Genomic DNA, 21,421 nt, shown 5'->3' on the forward strand with positions numbered 1-21,421 from the left:
TGCTGTGCGAATCAGACATGAATCTCTAGTCGGGAGCCCAGGCTACCGCGGCGTCGCTCCAGTGAGAGGTTTAGGAAGATCATTATGCTTGTATTTGCATAAGTGAGGAATTTAAGTGGGCTTGTTTCCATAGAAAATGAACTAAAAAAATCAGAGGAGAAAAAAAAATAGAGGTCTGAGCCAAAGGGAGCATTTGGACACCTCTCTTTCTCTCTCTCTCTCTTTTCTTGCATACCGGTACATGTGCACAAAGGGGTGCATTTAGCAGAGGAGGGGGGCCTTTCTATTTTTGAAGCCATTAGATGTTGGTGGAAGGCTGATAAGAGCATTTGCTGATGCTTCACCCTGAAAAGAGACAGCAAAAGAGGGACCTGGTTGGGTGTAAATGCCAGTGTTCCGTTTCGAAAATGACACTTCCATGACTACACTACCGAGAAGGAGAGGTTTTCTAGAACAGGGGCCATTTTAAGGGGGTACACCTGCAACTCTGGACCTTTAAGCTCAAGTTTATGTACTCCCATTGGGGCTAGGAAGACATCTTTACTCTAGGTTCCTTTATGGGACTTTGGCAAAGGATGGGGTCAGAGAGGGATATGGAGAGAGAGGCAAGAGAAGAGAGCTGCATATGACTGAATGGACTGTGTCAGGTGGTAGAAGGAGCAGGAGCCTGGAAGTCAGGTTTGGCGTCACTGTGTTCATTTAGTATCGCCCTGGGTAGTCTCTGGGTTGGTCTCTAGGAAAGTGTGTGACCTTGAACAAGTCCCTTAACCTCTGTGTACTTGGTTTCTCCATCTGCAAAATGTAGAGGCTCTTCTATGTTTTGGGTCACTAAGGTCCCATGCAGTAGTAGTTGTCTATGATTTTATGGATTTGAGGATCTGCATACAAGGAAGGAAAAGCACCCAGAAAATTTGGATAAAGGAGGCTTCAAGGCATTTCCCCTCAAAGTATCAAAGGCATTTGCAAGCTCTTGACTGTGCTGTTGGTGTAATGCACATTGAGAGGTCTGTAGAAATGGGTGAGAAGGACAATTAGACACCTAGCCTGTAGCCAAGAGAACCTGGGTTCTGAGTGATATTTGGAAGGGTTTGGATCCACAGAGTCTAAAGTCACATGCTTTTTTACAGGTAGCAATTATAGAAGAAGGTTTGGTGGCAAGCTGTGATTTTCTTTGAATGAGGGTTTGGGAAAAAATCTGGGATCGATTCTAGCACAAGGAAAATGAATGGCATCCTACTTTAAAGGTTAGGCACTCAGGATGGCAGGACGGTTTAAGAGTGATATTTGAGAATACTGTAATCTGCGCAGAAACGGTTAGGAGAGAGGAGGAAACATATTTTTCCTCAGAGAAGGATTTTTAGACTCCTAGGAGGCTACTGGCATCTGCCCAGTGTCCTTGACATCTCTGCCACTTGTCTGAAGAGGGCACAGGTGCACATTCCCCCTCAATACAAGCTCATTATTAGAATTTAAGGATCTGAATCCCAGGCATTGAGATGAGAAAGTGCACATGGGAAAACTCAAGTCTTAGGCATATCCCTCAATCCCCCCACCATGTGAGCATCTGGCTATAGAGCTGGTTTATCCATCCGGATTCGACCCGAAGTCTGTGTTCCTAAAGGAACTCACTGTGCCACTTGGTGGCACCAAAAAGTTGCGCTGAGAACTCTGTTCTCTATAAATACAAACTACCACCCCTCCCTCCTCCGCGCTCTCCCCTTCCCCCCTTCCCCCCTTTCTCAGTACCAGGGAGAATTGCTGCACACGCCGCCCTCAGCTCTGCTGTTCCGTGCGCACCGAGCGCAGGAGATGTGCTTAGGATCATCTTGAGGGGGGAGCCCGGGACTGGAGAGGCCAGCTCTGCCCCGCTGATCCGCGCGGCGCAACTTTGTGGGGGGCTTGCTAGACCGCGTCTCACTGCTTGCTGCGCCGCCAACAGGGGGGTAAGCTTGCTAAGTGTCTGTGTGCCTAAGTGTCCCCGGGCCTGGGAAGGATGTGTGAGAGCTATAAGCTTCCTGGGAGCTCACAGTTTGATTTGGGGGAGGGGGACGAGGGTGGAGCAGCGGGGGTGGCCAGAACCTCGAGACTGAAGTCCTCTCCGTTTGCGGATGGGGGAGAAAGGGCGAGAGCAATGGGGTAAATGAGGAATGGCCGCAAGGGTTGAGAAAGGGATTCTGCATGCCTTCGGATGCCAGTTCCCGCTCCCTAAGGCCAGGTGCGTGCGTTCAGAATTCAGACTGGACTCCTCCGAACCATCCGAGGGCTCAGAATTCAGAGAAGCGAAGGTGGAGAGGAAGAGGAAGGAGAATCTCTCCCCAGTAGATCGGTTAGCTGCCGCGACCCAGGCGCATGCTGCAGGAAAAGGGGGGACAGCGGGTGGTGCTGAAAGCACTCAGGCTAGCGTGCCTGAACCCCCCGTCTGCGTCCTCCCGCTCTTTTCTCTCCCGTGGACGTAGCTTTCCCTTCGGACACAAAGCCTGCTAGTTACCCCGGAGTGGCAGCCTGAGCGGCATGCCGAAGAGAGAGCCCAGGCTACAGCGACTTTGGGAAAGAACCCGAGGCAGGCCCACGAGCTAGCCGGGTGACCAGAACCTGCCCTGCACTTGGGACCTCGCAGGGGGAAGTGAGGAGTCTGCCTGGAGGGCTCTGGAACTGGTGCTGAATTTCCAGCTGCTCCCATTTCCCTCAGGAGCGGGTGCTGTGGGGAAGGGAAATTCAGGAGAGGTTAACAAGTGCATGTGCTTATTTAGACACTATCTTGGTGCTGCTTCAGCTGAACCAAAAGCTTGAGTAGCCAGGCAGAAAGATTCTCCCACACTTTACTTGCCACTGAGAAACTGACACAGGCCAGTGGGAAGGCAGTGGCTTCCTTCCACCTTCTTCATTCCCTACATATTGTTTCATTGTTCTAAGTCCCTTAAGACTGAGTTAGAGCTAATCTGTGTCCTTAATGCTTACTGCTGGCCTTTTGAGGCAGCCAAGGAAGCATTGCCTTGTGCTGTGTGCAGCCCCCCACCACATCCCTCTCTGGGGCTAAGCGGAGGTTTTTGGTGGACTCCTCTTAGTTATACAACATTCTAGACATTCTTTTGAGTTTTGGAGCGTGCGGGTATGCGGCCTCTTGTTAGGTGCGCTTTGTTCTCCTCATCCCTCTCATGGAGGACAGGACATTTCCTCCTTTAATTTCTCTCTTACATCCATGCAGTTACACATTGAAAAATCAGTTGTGACTACTTTGTCCTTTATGGATGTCAGTTTCTGTTTGAAAGGATCTTTGGTTTGGGACTTGAAAATGCTGCCTCGTGAACTCATCAGGTTAACTCACATCCCAGCCTCCAGCCTTCTCCAACGGAAACCTTTTCAGCACTCCGGACAGATCCTACAAGGTTTGGGGTTTTGTTTTGTTTTTTGAAGAATGTGAATAGAATATAGTACTCTCTACATAACTGCTTAACTGCTTCTTTAAGACAAAAGCTTTCCCTGGTCATTTAGAATCTGCTTGCCAATATATATATAATTTAGCTATTTTCACTGCACCCTCTAGATGTCTGCTATCCCATGGTAATATTTTGGCTGTAGGCTACGCTCAAAAAGAAACCAAACTCTTTCATGTTCACTTATTAAAGGGCATATTGAGATTATTTGGAGGAGAGGAGTGGTACTTGAATATTCAAGTACTTGCCCAGTTCTTCACTTTACATTCATAGGTAGACACGAGCCTCTGCCATTACATCGTATACACATTATGGACCTGATGACAAATGCCAAGGTAAAAACTGAAAAATTCACTCATAGGTAGTATGTCCAACCAGTACAAAATATACAGACTTTGAGAATATTTAAGTAGTGACATAATATTTTGAGTTTTTACTCTGTTGACATTGTTTTGTTCCCTATTCAATAATTTATCTCATTAAACATGTTTACTTTTATGACTAAAGGATTTTACTAACTCTAATTTTTCTGATATTTCTTCAAAACATGTTGAAGATTTTACAGGAGTGGTATTACATTGTCTCTCATGGAATTGTTAGAGCATTTTATATAGAAAAACTAAATTAAGTGCCAGTGAAAGGCAGCTGAGATTAGAAGCAGAAAAATAAAAGATAATCGTGAAAAATATTGCACTTATTTGAGTTTCCATTTTCTCCCAGGATTTCTCTCCTCATGAGATGAAGAGACGCATCCAACTATTATTCCTCTTTATACTTTCTGCTGTGTTATTTTAGCAGGTAGAGTGTAAACTGACTTCATAAAATGGTGAAGGCTCCCTTTTGATGTGTGTTGATATATGCTAAAGCTGATCAGTTTGGAGTTTGGATAAACCGAAGGTGTGTTACTACAAAGCAGGAACATTCTACAATTGAGAGATATGTGTTATTTTTAATATTCACAGAAATGTTAATCCTAGTCCCGAGGCATCATTTAGTCATCATTTTTATTGCGTGGAGTTTGGAGAATATAAGAATATAGGAGCATCAAAAGAATTATTTTTTAGTTTATGGTGCACTTGTATGATCCAAGAAAAGTTAAATTTTGATTTTGCATTTGAACTATTTGTAACTGAGAAAATATTTTCTTGATATTCCTTTCTCTCAGTTGGTTAAAACGTAGTTTTAAAATGTAGTTCTAAAAAACATTATACCATAAGCTTGCTTTCATTTCCTTTAAATTCCCAACAAGAGAAAAAATATGTAGATTTTACCAATTCTAATCTCATTTGAATTGTATGTACCTTTAGTCATGTATGTACCTTAGCTGGGAAAACAAGCAAAGGTCTTGGTGCAGATTCATCTCTGCTCTAATAACTATCATTTATTGAGCACATCAGGCACCATGCCAAGCACTATATGTTATTTAATACTCATAACAATCATATAGGGCAATGATTTTTCTGTTGTTAAAAGTGAGGGTTTTTTCCTTCCATTGTCATATAACAGGGAAATGGAAAAAAGAAAATTATATGTATATATAATTTTATACATATACACATATATATTTGTGTATGCATATATACATAAATATAAATATATATACACTTACATACATACATCTGATTTGCTTGGAACTCAGGATTATCCTTTTTCTATTATATTAGGTAACTTTAATCTGTGGTGTAGCTAAACACCATGGGATTGTTTCACTGTGGTTTCCAGTGACTTGTAGTATGACTTCCCTTACACAAGATTACCTGAGTTTGAATCCCAGCTTTGTGGCTTATTAGCTGTGTGGCCTTGGGCAAGTTGCTTAACACTGCTCTGCCTCTCTTCCTCATTTTTAAAGTGGGGAACAGGTTGTAGCACTGCTAGCCTCATTGAGTGATTATGGTGAATTAATTACACAAATATAAGTAAAGTGCCAGACCCAGAGTGAAGAGTACAGAACTGGTCGTTGTGACTATTAATCACATCCAGGCCTTTGAATATCGAGTGTTTCCTAGGTTTCCTAAGTTATTGAGTTTAATCTTCCCAACAACCCTATGATTGATACATAATTGCTGTTTCAAATAGCTTTTCTTATTTTAGTCAAGCTATTCTGGAAATTTAAAGGAAAGAGTTAGATGCAAGAAAATGTATTTTATGTTGATGTGATTCTGTTGGTCTTGTAAAAACCTAAGAATAATTCCATAATGATTAGTTTTCACAGCAACTCTAGGTATAGGCCACTGACTTTAAACTTCTGAGCATAAATTTTATGAGGAGAATTAAAAGTTCATAATCATAATGGCACTGACGAGCCCTGTGATAAATAATGCAGCCTGTCGCATTCATAATATTTTGTGGAAGAATAATTTTTAAATATTTTAAAAAATCAATTTGTTTTAATACAAAGTATTATATAATACAGGTAATGTAGTAGAGTCCTTTAAAGATCCAGAAGAAAGGTAAAAGGTAAATACTGTTAGATTACTTTTTTTAAAATAAAAATAAGATTTTGAAAAACCAATGTGAAAATTACTATACAAAGTTATTATTCTTTATCTTTAAAAAATAATAATGGACTTTGTATTTCACATAGGCTTTGAAATGGCGACATGTATCATAGGATATTCTTCTCACATTCATTTTTTGTAATTTGTGAATACTCAGAACTATGCTTATTTAATGCAAGGTAATATCATCTTTGACTCTGACAGTTTAATCTGTATTTTTCAAGTTGAAATTCCAAGCTTCGAAACAAGATAATGCAGCCAGAAACAAATTACAATGCAAAGAAGAAGTAAGACAAGTATCCTTTCCTACTACTCTCCAAACTACTCGCCTTAGAATTATTAGGACATTTCAGAAAAATGCTTTGTGGGACTGACACATCCAGATGGCTCTTAGTTGTCTTCTTTTTTTGTTGATTATATAGACCTTGACAAGATGAGTTTCAAGTAAATCAGCAGTTTTCAATTGGGAATGACTTTAACCTGCAAGGAACATTTGACAGTGTCTGGGGACATTTGTATTCATCACAACTAGAGGAGGTGTGTGCTGTTGGCATCTGCAGATCAGAGATGCTGCTAAACATCCTGCACTGCACAGGATGGCAGTCCACCCCAAACCAAAAATGTGTCTAGTCCAAAATGTCAACAGGTCTAAGGCTGAGAAACTCTGATCTAAATGATTCCATGAAACAGAGTTACCTGTATTTATTTGATTTGCTTGTATGGTTTCCGAATGTGGCTGATTGACATTACATAAGAATTTAGTGGAAAGAAGAGTCTCCAGAAGGTGTTGCAGCCAATGCATAAGGTTTAACTAACCAACGCATTTGGTCAGATGGGAAGCAGTATCATCTGATTATGTTGAGTGTGAGCTTTGGAGCCAGAGAGAATTGGATTCATGTCCTGACCCTGCCATTATTCTATGTATGAGATTTCTGGCAAGATTCTTCACCTCTCAATTTCAAGAGATATTTAATATAGGTAGTAATCATCCTACCCCACAGAGTCGTTGTGAGACTTACATTCAATTATGCTTATATATTATTTAGCACAAAGTAGGCACTCAATAAATATTAGCTATTAATAAGTAACTAGAGATTGAGTTAGAAATGCAAAACCACATTTTCAAGCACCTACCTGATGATAGGTAGTATAATATGCACAATAATGCTTTACTGTCTTGAGAGGTGTACCATAAATAAAAAGAAAGCAGCTGAAGGCTGCAAAATGAGAAGCTGAGAATCCCTGCTTGATAATTAAATTGAGGCTAGTTAACAATGGATTACATCATTTTTATTGCTTTGCTGTAGAAGGCTGTTTTAAGTCTTCATGGACTACTAAACCAGTGGTTTAGTGAGCTTTACAATGACTTACAATGATTTAGTGAGCTTTATTCTACTGCCAGCACCTTTTAATTAATACATACAATTACAGATTTCACTTTTGTACAATGTTATTTTATGGCCCTTTTTTGCTTTAAGGGGGTTTCAGTTAAAATATGGCAAATTTTTTCCTGGGCTAATTTGAGGGGGTGCTGGACTTTCTTGTTTACAAGGTCACAGATGTGTGCTTGAGATAGCCATGACAATGGAGCTTTCCTCAGACTATAACACTCTCGGTAACATTATACCTCAGAGTGTCCCTTATCTATGGGGTGCACTTGCTTTCAGGAAGATGTATCAAAGGCATCCATGGTGTATGCAATACTGACACCCCTATTTGTGATGAGGCTGTTGCTCAGGCAGAAGGAATCATTTTCGTGTTGATGTCCTGAGCTGTGTGATTTGCTTGTGTGGGGATTAAGTTATATAAGAGACATCTGTGCCAGAAAGATGGTCAGCGTTTGAGAATATTGTTGAAAATAAAAGACAGTGTGAGCTGTGAATCTGATTACTAAGTTGTCTTTTATGGTAAATTCTACCCACCAATATTTCTTCATTTAGGATACAATATGGGACCATATGATTACCTGAGGCAAAGTACTGTTATGCATATTAAATATATATATCTATTATTTTCTATAATGGGGTAGTGATTAACTTTATTATGCTATGAACCCAGAATATATAATATAGAACATTGAATAAAGTAGCCTAGTGCTTCTGAAAATAGGACCCTGAACCAAAATATCATGTTATACTGTTTATGTAAACTGCTATCATTTACTGCTTTTGATTGAATTAAAGTACTCCATATTTTTAGATCATAGATCTATAACATTTTGAAAACTTTTAAATATTATTGTATTAATTTCTTCCCATTATCTGTAAAAGAATATACATGTATAGAATATATATATTCACATATATACGAATTTTAAAAAATATATCTACCAACCTCTGACCCCTACCCCATCAAAGTTATAACCCAAAGCAAATAATTTATTCTTTTAATGACTCTATTTTCTGATATATGAAATGGGGATAATCAGACTTTCTTAGTGGTAATTTTGTTTTAGATTGAAATGGGAGTAAAAGGGAAAAGGCCCTGTATACTGAAAATAAAATAATATGTTTTTACTATTTCCCCTCCTTTTTTTTTTCTACCAGACCCTTGTTAAATGAATGAATGAACCTCCTGGTGAGATAGCTAAGGAGAAATGGCCTCACTCATGAACTTGTATAGAAGCAAGAGAGAGCAGGTTCTTATGGAAGGAACCTTGTGTAGTACTCAGAATTCACAAGCTTAAGGAGAAAGGAGTGAGTGTAGTTAATGGCACCTTTTATAATCTAAATTAATGGATTGTAAAATGTGGAAAGATTTATGCCAGTATCATGCATTTATCCTATAGAAATACTTTTAAAAGTAATTAAAGTACAACATTGTTTATGATGATAGTGAAATCTATAAACAATCTAAATATCCAAGAATAGACAATAATTAAATAACTTTTTGTGCATCATATAATCGAATACTATGCAGCTGTTAAAAAGAAATGGAAGTTCTAAGTGTGAATCTTGGCTCTGCTACTCATGTTCTTTAGAATCTTAGCCAAACTGTTCTCTCTCTCTGAGTCCCAGATACTTAAAGTGTAAAGTACATATAAAATGATCTATTTTGCAGTTTTTTAAAATGGTAGTTAAATGACATTTCATGAGAAATGCTAATTATAGTGCCTAGAACATAGTAAGCTCTCTGTGAATTTTAATTATTCTCATCATTACCCCATCGTCAAAATGAACTAATATCAAAAGGCACTTATAATACATTATATAGAGAAGAATAAAAATATATTGCAATATAGACTTCATACTAATATTCCATTTAAATAAAAATATCTATGTATTAAAGTTTATACGCTTAGAAAATTGTAGAAGAGCAGACACCAAGTTGTAGGATGTGATTAAATCTGGGCTTTGAGATGATATTTTTCTGAGTTCTGGTCCTGGGAAAAATCATTTATTCTCCATGGGTCTGAGTTAAACTGAATCATCTATAGGACTCTGTCTAGTTCTATGATGCTCTTTTCCTTAATATATCCAAAAGCCATGGGGAACACCAAAGCTTTCTACCTCCTACTTTGTTAGTCCGTACTTCTCTTTTTGATGTCCTCTGTGACCTGGACCCATTGGAGTTTCAGTATCCATTTTTCAATTTTCCACAGTGGGGCAGGTGCTACTATCTTCAAACCACAATCAAGTAGCTGACCAGAAAGCCAAGTGGAGGCAATTCCCTTTATTTATTCGTTCATTCAGCAGGATTTATTGAGTATCTGTTTTGTGTAAGGATTATACCAGGTGTTGTGTATGGCACTAACTTAATTTTTAAAGGATTTGAAGTCTGTTGGAAGACAAAACGTGTGTATAAATAACTATAATATTAGCTTAATAATAAATAACATAAAAAAGTATGGACAAAATGCCACTTGAATTCAGAGAATAGAGCACATACTTCAAGGTGAGGAACCTGGGAAAATTTTGTAAAAGGACTATTTAAAAATATTACTTTATTCAATCCTCATTAAAACTCTTTGATGTAGGAAGTATTCTTATTCCAGTTAAGCTCAGAGAGGCTGAGTGACCAAGGGCACAAAGCTAACAGATGGCAGTGCCAGGATTCAAACCCAGGTCTACTTGACTCAAAGCCTATGCTCTTAAAAACTCTGCCTTAAGGCCCTGAAACAAGAGCATATCGGGGCTAAGAAGCAGCATGAACAGAACCACTGGGGCACGGGGGTCTATACCTGAAGGATACCCAAATTTAACTTGACTAGCAGACTTCCAAGGAAGGGCAGACTGAGAGGAGATAAGGCCATAAGAGAAACTGGGGCAGAAATTTAGAAAGTAGATCCTTCAGTCCCACACTTAAAAAATATCACAAGTAACAAATAGTTTTGATAGTAGAAATTCAAAACATTAGGAAACAGTTAAAAGCAAAGATGAAATTAAAAATGATGCATATTCCCACACCCAGAGGACATCTCATTAATGGCAGTGCATGTTTCCAGACTGTGTGTGCATACACACACACTCATAACATTTCTTGTGAAAACACAACCATATTTTTTTTAATTTTTGCTTAATATAGCGTGAATACTTCACATTTCATCAGCCCACCCGCCTCGCTCCCTCACCACCACACATACACTTTACAAGATAAAGATTTTGGTAAAAATTTTTTTCAGTCTCCTTTGCTGGTTTCTCCTTGTCCCTGGGTCTTTGGGAGTTTAAGCATTGAAGTTCCGTGGGGCTCAGTGTCAGAACTAGTTTCCTTTCTCTTTCCAATTCCGAGGTGATTTTATCCAGTTTCATGGTTTACAAAAAAAAAAAAATCTACTTACTGATGCCTCCTGCATTTGTATCTCCTATGCACACCTCGCTCCAGAATTTTGACCTCTTACATCAGATACTTAATTTAATATCTCTTCTTGAATTTCTAACAAGTATTAAAAATTGATATATCAAAACTGAACTTCAGTTAACTCCACCCAGATCTGTTCCTCCACAGTTTTATCCGCCTCAGTCAACATGACACAGTCTTTCATTTACTCAGACTGAAAACCTTAGTGTCCTCATTGATTCTTCTCTTTCCTTTGCAGCCCAAGTCAGATCTGACAGCAAACCCTTTCACTCTATCTTCAAGATACATTCAGAATCCTACCAGTTCTCACCACCTATACTACCACCTTCCTGATTCAAGCCACTGTCATCTCTCCCACCTGAGTTATTGCAGTAGTTTCCTAATTGCTTTCTTGGTTCTGCCTTTCTGCCCTTATTCTTGTTGAAAAGTTGGTCATTGTGTGTCCCTCCCCCATTGAAAACTCTTCCAGAAAGTCACTCTCAGCGTTAAAGCCAAAGTCTTTTAAAGTCCGAAAAGACTTTGATCATCACACTAGCTCTCAAACCTCCCTTATTCCTCTCCCCCCATTTTTACTTCACTGCCGTCACACTGGCCTCCTTGCTGTTTCTCAACACACTAAGGATAAATCTGCCTCAGGGACTTAGCATTTACTTTTCTTTCTTTCTTTTTTTTAACCTGAAATGTTCATTCCCTCGTTATTTGCATGACTCATTCTCTTACTTCTTTTAGTTACTTACCCAAATTTTACTTTTACAGTTTAAATTTATTTGGCTACATTATTAAAATTTTTTTATATCTTCCTTCCCTGCCTTATTGTTTCTCTTTAACCCTTATTACTGTATAGCATACAATATTTTACTTCCTTAGCTTGTTTCCTGTCTGACAGACCATTGTGGATTACAGGCTCCATGAGGGCATGCATTTGCATCTGCTTTGCCCATAATTGAATCCTCAGGGACTAGAAGAGTGCTTAGTACAGAACGGTTACTAAGCAGAGACTTACTGGACAAATGAGTGATGCTGTTAGAGCTAGGGTATACTCTACTGGTGTATCTGGAATTTATGCTCTATTAATTTCTTATATTTTGGGAGCACGTGGGATAACTCGTTGTTTAACCTTATAATAATCTGAGTTGTAGCACAATTCTGTCTAGTTCCTAAGTCATAATGTATTTCAAAATATACTTTCCAGGTGTCTGAGCTTTGTAGCTAGTATCAATAAAATATAGTCATTGTGTGTATTCAAGGCAGATTATGTAGCAATCATCGATTTATAATCTGGCAGGTCATAATCTAGTAGGGAATGCCAGGGCAATAAAAATACATTTGTGCTAGATAGTCATATGCATTTTTACATTCTATGTGCTGGATCATATCTTTTCCTGAAATGTTCATCACTCTGTATTTTTTAAGCAAACTCCTGTTAGATTCTATATCTTTGGAAGTTCAAACTGTGTTTGGGTGGGCCCTCTCGTTTTTCCTGGACTTCAGAAATACCTCTCTTACAGAATGGGCAGTACGGTGACAAGGGATGACAAAAAGAGTATGTTATGGAGTCACTAGGCATAGACATGAATTCTAGCTCTGTCACTCTGTAAGTGATTGGCTTGTTTTTAAGTTATTAAAAGCCATTATGTCATTAGGAAAATGGAATAAAATAATACCTGTATCTCAGGGTTATTGCAAGGATTATTGACACACACATACCACACATACAGAGACATACCCACATACACAATGCACATAGAATATAATATATCCTGGGGGAACGAGAAACATGAAAGCCTTGCATATGTCTGCAAATATAAAGTGCCGAGGACATTCTCTGCCCAGGCTTCTCTGACATCACATGTTCTTGCTTTCTCTCCTTACTTTCTGAACTGCCTCTGTTTCCCTAGCTGGCTTTCCCACAGCCTTATCTCTCTGTGGGGCTTACCTTTTAGCCCCACCTTTTCTTTACTGATACTTGCTCTCTAGGTAATTTTATTCATTCCGAAGGTTTATATATTGGTGACCCTCAATTTACATCTTTAAGCCAAAATACTCTTGGTCTGTCCTTACATATTTTCCTTCCTCGTTGACAGCTATACCTGGATGTTCCCAAAGCACCTCACATTTAACATGTTCAAAATAAAATCGTTGTTTTCCTTTGACCCCATCTGTTTCTGTTCCAGTCAATCCTGTCCCTTTTAATGATACCCGAATATACTAGTTTTTTAGACTCAAAACCTAGGAGGGGACCCTGATTCCTCTCTACCTTATCCACATCCAATCTGTCAGCAAGTCCAGTTGATTCTGCTTGCAAAAGATATCTAATTGTGTCCACTTCTCTTCATATCCACTGTCACCAATCACAGCCAAACCACTATCATCTCTTACCTAGAGTATTATGAGTCTCAGATTACTCAAGTCCATTATCCAGAACAATGAGCAGCTAGGAGAATCTTTTCTAAGATTGAATTATGCCAGTCATTTGTTTACATCTCCTCAATGGCTTTCTGTTGCACTTAAGTTCCAAATTCCTTTTAAGAGCCTACAAGCCATGGTCTGGCCCTTTCTTATCTTTCTGACCTCATTTTGTACCATAATTACACCCATTATTTATGCTCTAACCACACTTTTCACGACTGACTTCTTTTCATTCTTCACTTTATTGTTCTCTGCATTCATCAGGTTCCAGCTGAAGTCACCTTTTAGAGCAGGGATTCCCCTACCCCCTGGCCTCAGACCAGTACCAGACTGTAACCTGTTAGGAACCAGGCCGCACGGCAGGAGGTGAGTGGCGAGCTAGCGAGCAAAGCTTCATCTGCCGCTCCCCATCACTCACATTACCGCGTGACCCATCATTACCCCCCAACTCCATCAGTGGAAAAATTGTCTTCCATGAGACCGGTCCCTGGTGCCAAAAAGGTTGGGGACCGCTGTTTTAGAGCACTGATATGTAAGCCCCATGAGTGTAGGAAACATGTACACCCTGTTCTCTCTTGAATATTTGATTTCCAGGAGAGAGTCATAGCATAGGCAGGCCATAAATATATGTTCAGTGAATTAGTGAAGAAATGCCTGTGTTTGGGTGCTCGGTGAAAGATAATTATGGTAATTATCAATGTATATCACTGTACTTCTTTATGTTAGTCTCTCCCACTCTGTAGTTAGTAGATACTTGTTAAATGAGTTAAATAATTAATTTAGCCTGTCACAGGAAGTTAGAGATATATATATGTGTGTATCTATATTCTCAATACATGGCGCTTGCTGGAAATAACTCAAATAAAATGTATGAGATCTATATTTTGGGTTCATCAGTTTGACGGGCCCCTTCTAGTCTCTCATGTTACTTTGATGCTCTTACGTAATAAAAGTGAGTCCTGTTTCATTACTGGATTTGCTAACATTCTGGATTTAATGAGAAATTGTGATTCCTTTTACTTCAGATTTTTGTTTGTTTGCAGTAGAATTCACATGATCATGAGAATAAGCATTGGTCCCCAAGTCTTTGGTCTAAGTAAAGTGAAGGGAAAGCTTGAGAATATTCAGATAATTTCCCAATGAGAAAATTAATATGTCTGTGTTTCCTTCCTCCTCTACAATGCCAGCTTCCATACCTAAGCTGATTTTTCCCCTAAATATTGCAAAAAATCTAGTTATTCTGGAACATCTAGCTCTTTGATAGGGGTGTGTGTGTGTGTGTGTGTTTTAGTGTTTGGCACTATACAGAGGTAGTCTTTCTCTGTTGCCATAGGAAACAGTGAAAGGAAATGGTGAAAATGAGGGTGAGCGTGATTAGAAATGTGATTCAGGTTATATTCATTTTGTGTCTGGACTAGAATTTTTGCAGATCTGATAAATTTTGAAAACCATTAGTATTCTTGAACAAGCATCATAATTGCATAAGTTCCTGAAGCAACATCACCTATCTTTGAATGGTGATGCTTAGGGAGTTAGTCACTTAAAACAATTTGAGATCTTTGGCTGGCAGAGCTGATAACTTACAAAATAAGTCTCTTAAACAATCTTTTAAATAACCCAAATCACCAATTTGTCAATTCTCTTCTTCAAATCATGCTAGAATTTGCTGTTGGCAACTTGGGACAAAATTTTCTTCTTCCCAGCAGTTTAAACCGAAACGGATGACTGTATTCATAGCTCTACTAAGTTTCTGCTTGGAAGTATAATTCCAAATATGCATCCCTCCAGCCCTTTGAATCTTCAGGATGTGGAAATTTTTCCTGGATCAGGGGTAAAGGACTGATTACTGTCAATTTTATTACAAGACTCTGTAATTACTTTGAAGACTCTGGAGAACCAAGTGGGTTGCCAGAGAATTTTCCGTTCTCACCATCTAGCCACAGAATGCCCTTGGAAATTTAATAACAAAAAAATCATGTCTTGAATATATATAGCCCTTTTCAACATACAAAACATTTACTGAGCTGATATCTTATATTGATTTCCATAAGGGCCGCCTAGCAAATATGATCCGCATTTTTCAAATGACAAAATTCTGGTACTGAGAGGTTAAACAATTTAGTAATAGTTCCTTGTAGCAGAACTGGAATTTGAACCTGAATATTCTTTTCTGCAGAAATTGGTACCCATTTCACTATGCCTGTGTATTTGGGGGTGTTTTGTTTTGTAATCTTCCAACCCTCTTCCTTCTATCTTACAGTTCATTTAGCGTGGAAATACTGATCTGGCCTCTTTTGTCTTTGTTCTATATTGTATGGAAACTAAGCTCAATACTTACTTGTTGGGAAGATTATCCAACTTGCTTTACATTGCATTTGAAGAGGGGGGTGTATTTTAAAGCAATTTTATTTTTTAATTGCATAATCAATACATGCTCAGTGCTGAAAATTTGGAAGGAAACAAAGAACATTTCTAAAACAAAAAAATACCATCATTATTATTGGAGATCACCCATGTTTAATATTTTGGGGGATTTTGGAGATTTTTGTTTATGGCAAACTTCTTCTTTCAGGTGCTTTCCCTCACCTTCACGTCAGAGTATAGTTCAGCCTCCCCCACATAAGATTTGGTTTTGTGTACTTGAGATGAACAAATGAAAAAAGTATTAACCTAAGCAAAGTAGGATCAGGAAGCTCCATCAGCTGCTTTTATCAAATCACAGAATCACAAAGGAGACAGACAAAGAAGAGTCAGAAAGATTTGGGGATTCTTTTTTTCAAGTTATCTACATCACGAAGACCTCTCTTTCTCCAGTAGCATAGACTGTTAGAGCTTTCCAAACAAGTTGCACTTACGTTGTTAAATCCCCATTCTGTTTTCTCCCCCCAGGTTTTGAAGATCATGATCACATGGACACAGCTAACTAAATGGTCCCTGGGGACATGGTGGTCCTTTAGGGAGCACATCTAAATTACTGGCTGATTTTTCGGTTTGCCACTCGCTGTAGGACGTTGTTGGATTCTGTCAGAAGTCTCCTAAATTTTCCCCACCATGCTGTCTTTATTAGCTTGAACTCCTTTCCTAAAATGGTCCTTCTGTTGATCCTGTCAGTCCTGCTTTTGAAAGAAGATGTCCGTGGGAGTGCACAGTCCAATGAGAGGAGGGTGGTGGCTCACATGCCGGGTGACATCATTATCGGGGCTCTCTTTTCTGTCCACCACCAGCCCACTGTGGACAAAGTTCATGAGCGGAAGTGTGGGGCAGTTCGTGAACAGTATGGCATTCAGAGGGTGGAGGCCATGCTGCACACCCTGGAAAGGATCAACTCAGACCCCACGCTTTTGCCCAACATCACCTTGGGCTGCGAGATCAGGGACTCCTGCTGGCATTCGGCTGTGGCCCTAGAGCAGAGTATTGAGTTTATAAGGGACTCCCTCATTTCTTCAGAAGAAGAAGAAGGCTTGGTGCGCTGCGTGGATGGCTCTTCCTCTTCCTTCCGCTCCAAGAAGCCCATAGTAGGGGTCATCGGGCCTGGCTCCAGTTCTGTGGCCATTCAGGTCCAGAACTTGCTGCAGCTTTTCAACATACCTCAAATTGCTTACTCGGCAACAAGCATGGATCTGAGCGACAAAACTCTGTTCAAGTACTTCATGAGGGTTGTGCCTTCAGATGCCCAGCAGGCGCGGGCCATGGTGGACATAGTCAAGAGGTACAACTGGACCTATGTGTCAGCGGTGCACACGGAAGGTAAGTTTTCTTTACATCAGGTATGTCTTGTGCACCTGATAGCTTCCCAGTTAAACTTCCAGCTTTTGGAGGGCTAAAATTGTCTCAATTATTTGCGATCTTTTGAGTGGCTCGGTTATACCAGTTACAGAAGAAGGGACAGGATGGCAGATGTCTTAAGCAATATAGATTTAAGCTAATATGAGTGATTATGTGACCATCAGTTGGCAAAATGGATACTTTTTTTAGTTTATGTGTTACATTATTCGTACTTCTATAATGATGCTAGGGATTTTTAAGATTTCTAGATCTTCACTGAACTTCTTACATTTTTAACACTGTAAGTTTGCTCTAAGTGCCTGAGAGTTTCTGATAGTTAAAGGGAGGTGCACATGAATACACATAAGGCCTGAAGGCAGTTAGTTCTGGCCCATGTATGCTGTAATAGAAAATTACCAAACAGTTTAGTCTTATAACTATTTTTCAGCGGAGTGTATAGTTAAATCTGAAATGGAGATGTGTACGAATTATTTCTATCCTTGTATAGGACATTCTCAGGAAGTATAAGTTTTAGTAATTCAGCATTAGTTTGTTTTGAAATTTTTTGCTTCTGTATGCTGAAAACATAGTGAGGAAGGAAAATATGACTGAGGTTTTATACCAGATAATAATAATATTAGCTTTTATTACTGTTGATGGTGCTTTAAAAATGCTTTTGTATACATTATTTGTTAGTTCTCAACCAAGGCTGTTTGGGATAGGTTTGGTTTGACCTACAGAGGTCAAATTGTGAGAAGGTGAGAAAGTAAAAAAATATGTTTGCAAGAGGCCAAGGGTGAAGCTATGTTTTGGTTTGCTTTAAATCAATCATAAATTTCATTAGAAACTTCTGTCTAGCTTCAGAAGAGTAGGTCTTGGTCAGTCTGTAGGAGATGCTACTGCAAGATTGTGTTCACAGAGAAACTCATCATCATGACCTTTGACGCTTACTAAATTAACTTCTTTTTTCCAACCTAAATGTACACATTACTGAGTGATATGATAAAATAAATTATAATGAATTCACACAATATATTATTACATAGCTATTACAAGGAATGAGACACTGTATAGATAATGAGATCGTAATGATCTCCAAGACCATTTTAAGTGAAAAAAGCAAGGCACAGTTCTATGTAAATGGTATGTTATTTGTATAAAATGGAGTTTGTAAAAACCATTTGACTGAATATTCATAGAATTGCTCTCAGAGAAGAGCAAAACTGATAACAGCTGCTCCTTCTGGGGAGGAATTCTAAGGAGTTAAGGAATAGGGTGGAATGGAAGAGACTCTTTTCTTCTATAATTTCTACATGCAAACATTTGAAGTTTTGTATTACAAGCATAGGCTACCTGTTATGATGTAATAATTAAAAGAAAATATTCTATTTGTGGGCAAAAAAAAGTCAATAAATACTAGATTGCCAAATTCAGGCAAACTTAATTATTTTTTCAAAAATAGGCCAATAGAAATTTTGTTGACAGATTTGGGCAAAATATTTGGAAGATACCACCAGAATTTAGGAGAGGACAAACTTTGAATACCAACATTGAAGATCGGAAGAAATATTCTTTGGTTTATTGTTTTCTGTGGTTTAATCAAGAGGTGTTTATATTGCTTGGATCCTCAGCAAGTAAGTGGCTAATGAAGTTACATCGTGTTGTATCTTGAAATTTATTATCATAGGAGCCATGTGGTAGGAAGTTTTACAAGGTAAAATTTACCTCCAGGATCAGAAAAGTGCTAGAGTGTAACAACATACAGCTCTGTTGGGTACTGTGGACGTCCCCAAGGTGATGCCTCGATTTCTGTTGCCTGGCCCTTCAGGAAGCCCCTGTGGGATTTTCCCTGAAGTGATAATACCAGTTCTTACTTGAGCCTCTTTCTTTGGCTGGATTGGGGCAGTTCTCTCTAGCCCTAGATCACCCTACCCCGGCATCTCAAACTTCTTCCCATGTCTATATAATTACTTTCTTTCACTCAGTTGATATTCTTCTTTCTTGAATAGTGTGGAAATTTCCAAATACTTTCACACAAGGCACTGAGGTCTGTACAAAGATATTGTCTTATTTTCAAAAAAAAACCTCTTTATTCCCCCATGTTGCCCATTTACTTTATACTTAAATGTGCAGTACTTTGTTTCTCAGTCCTCTTGGCAGCTAACACAAGATGTTCCTTTGAGTACGTGTGTGGGTATCACAGAATTTCAGAGGAGAGCACAAGGAGACTTGGGTTTCAGCTTCAAGGTTAATCTCCTACACTTGCATTTCCTTGATTTATGCTTTTTTGTAGGCTTCAGGACTATATATTTACTGTGGCTTGTTATGCACAAATATTGCCCGGACCTTCAAGGCACGGAGATTAAATGTATGAAAACAAGAAAAAAAAGAAAGAAAAAAATATATTTTTAAAGGCAAACCACTCTAGCTCTCCAACTGTGAAAGGAACATGTAATAACTGAGAAGAAACAATTGTACTGCTTGTAAAGGACTCTAGTTGCCAGTCTCTCTGCTCTAAGAAAATTTAAGGGGTCCTTTGCCTCCATGCATTTGGAAACCTTGGTACATGTGCCCATGATAGTACGGAGTCAGTGGTGCTTGCCTGTTCAGGGGTGTGGCAGGTCAATTGCTTAGGCTCTGATGACTTCCATTAATGACCCCTTTGCTTTATAAGTTGATAGTTCCCTTCCACTCTCAGGCAGCACTGGCCATGTGACTACTCTAGTCAATAGAATTTGGTGGAAAGGAAGACATTTTTCCTAGTCTGTCTGTCTTAGGACCCTGTCACCCCCATGTGAAGGATGAGTGCTGCCAGGGTTTCCAAATGAGGCCACTTGACCTTAACTATGTGAGAGCACCCAGTGAAGAGCCACACAGTTGCCTTCCTGACCCATGATCAATTTCAATCACATAATAGATTCTAACTGAAACTATAAACATTACCTACCTAACCATAAATTCATGTACAATAATAAATACCTTCAAGATGGAGTCCAGTATAAGCATTTTCATCCCAATGACTTTAAACTTGAACCCCCTCCCCCAATCGGATACTACCACAATGTTTAAGCTTCAGAATCAAAGCACAATAAATGTATTAACCTACATTAATATTTTTGAGATTTCAGTGGAATAAAAGCTGTGGGAGAAAAATAATATTTTAAATGCTTCACCCTTACTTCTGGTTCAAAGCTAGAGGTTTGATAATTTCCTTAAAGTTTGGATGCTTTAAGTAGTCAGACACTCAGACACTTGCAAATATTCCATTATTGCATGCTTCCCCTTGATGTAGCTCAGTTTCATTGAGAAAAGTAATTGCAAGTCAGCTTTTATGCATGAACCGTATGTATTGTACTTTATGGATGACTTACAGGATTTTCACACTTCACAGTTTTTGCTGACTTTAGTTGAGACTCCACTGTACATGCCCAGGGCCTGTCAGAGTGCCTAGCACATACTAGGTGCTCAAAGACTATTTGGTGAATGGATGTATTTGTGTTAAAATAGTATCCAGCTCACTATTAATGAATTATACCATGTGGATAGATAGCAGGCACTTGTAATTTTTCACAGTTTTGCTTCTTTATGAAAAATGAGGTGCCAAAATGCCTCCCTTGATTAATTGTGAAATGCTGTTCACACCTAACTCCCTTTTTTGTTTGTACTGGTTCTTAAATTTGTTACTTCCACCTAACGATAAAAGAATGCTAATTTGTTTTAGCCAAAAACACATCTCAGTGATGCTCTGGGGGAAAAAATGCACCAGTAAGTTGTACTGGTAATGGGACATCAGTAAAACATTGTCTTCAGGCTAACTTTCAGGCTATGATATGGTTTTTCCATCAATTATTTTAAAAGTTGGTAACAATTAGGCTTTGGTTGAAAGACCTTCAATGTGATTCATAGTCTGTGTGTTTAGTTTGCATTCTGAAAAGTGGGAACACACTTTTTCCATCACACCTTTTCTATTAATTGGGATTATATCAAGACAACAATTTAGTTTGAAAAGATGAGAAACGTCAGTATGGGCCCTACTGAGTACTTTTTAAGGGGGTTTCATTTTGTTTCTTCAGGGGTTGAACAGTGTTGAGAGTTGAGATGATTTTCAGATGGTCATGATGATAGTTCAGACAGAAAATCTGCTGTTAGCCCTATAGAATGTTAACACTGGAAGTGTTTATGTAAGCATTTAATAACCCCTTTATCTTACATTTGAGGAAACAGAACCAGTAAGGGCAAGCAATTTGGCCTTACATGTAAATGATCGTTAACAAAGTTGGGTCTTACAACTCAAGATTCCTGTCCAAAATTTTGTTTCCACATTCAATGAAAGAATTGCCTCTTTTTGGAGTTAGTAAGTTCTTGATAACTCCTGTGCACAAGCCTGAAATAAATAGCTACTTAGAGGTGCTCTGGAAAAATGAACTTAAACCTTAGCTGGGAGATGAGGGAATTGGATTGTCTTTTTTGATAACCCCCTTTCTTGACAACCAAATGTTGTTTAATTGAGATTCTATT

The 21,421-nt window shown here is 38.8% G+C and overlaps 1 protein-coding gene across 5 annotated transcripts in view; it reads left to right on the forward strand.

Moving 5' to 3' along the window:
* Positions 1-16,224: 16,224 nt before the first annotated feature.
* GRM5 (glutamate metabotropic receptor 5) overlaps positions 16,225-21,421 on the forward strand; it is a 508,470-nt gene continuing 503,273 nt past the window's right edge. For all 5 annotated transcript variants that reach the window (XM_057748474.1, XM_057748477.1, XM_057748478.1 and 2 more), the window contains exon 1: positions 16,225-16,885. In XM_057748474.1, the coding sequence (XP_057604457.1) occupies positions 16,225-16,885 (661 nt within the window). The remainder of the gene's footprint in view (positions 16,886-21,421) is intronic.

This window comes from Hippopotamus amphibius, chromosome 9 (genome assembly GCF_030028045.1).
Source record: "Hippopotamus amphibius kiboko isolate mHipAmp2 chromosome 9, mHipAmp2.hap2, whole genome shotgun sequence".
NCBI lineage: Eukaryota > Metazoa > Chordata > Mammalia > Artiodactyla > Hippopotamidae > Hippopotamus > Hippopotamus amphibius.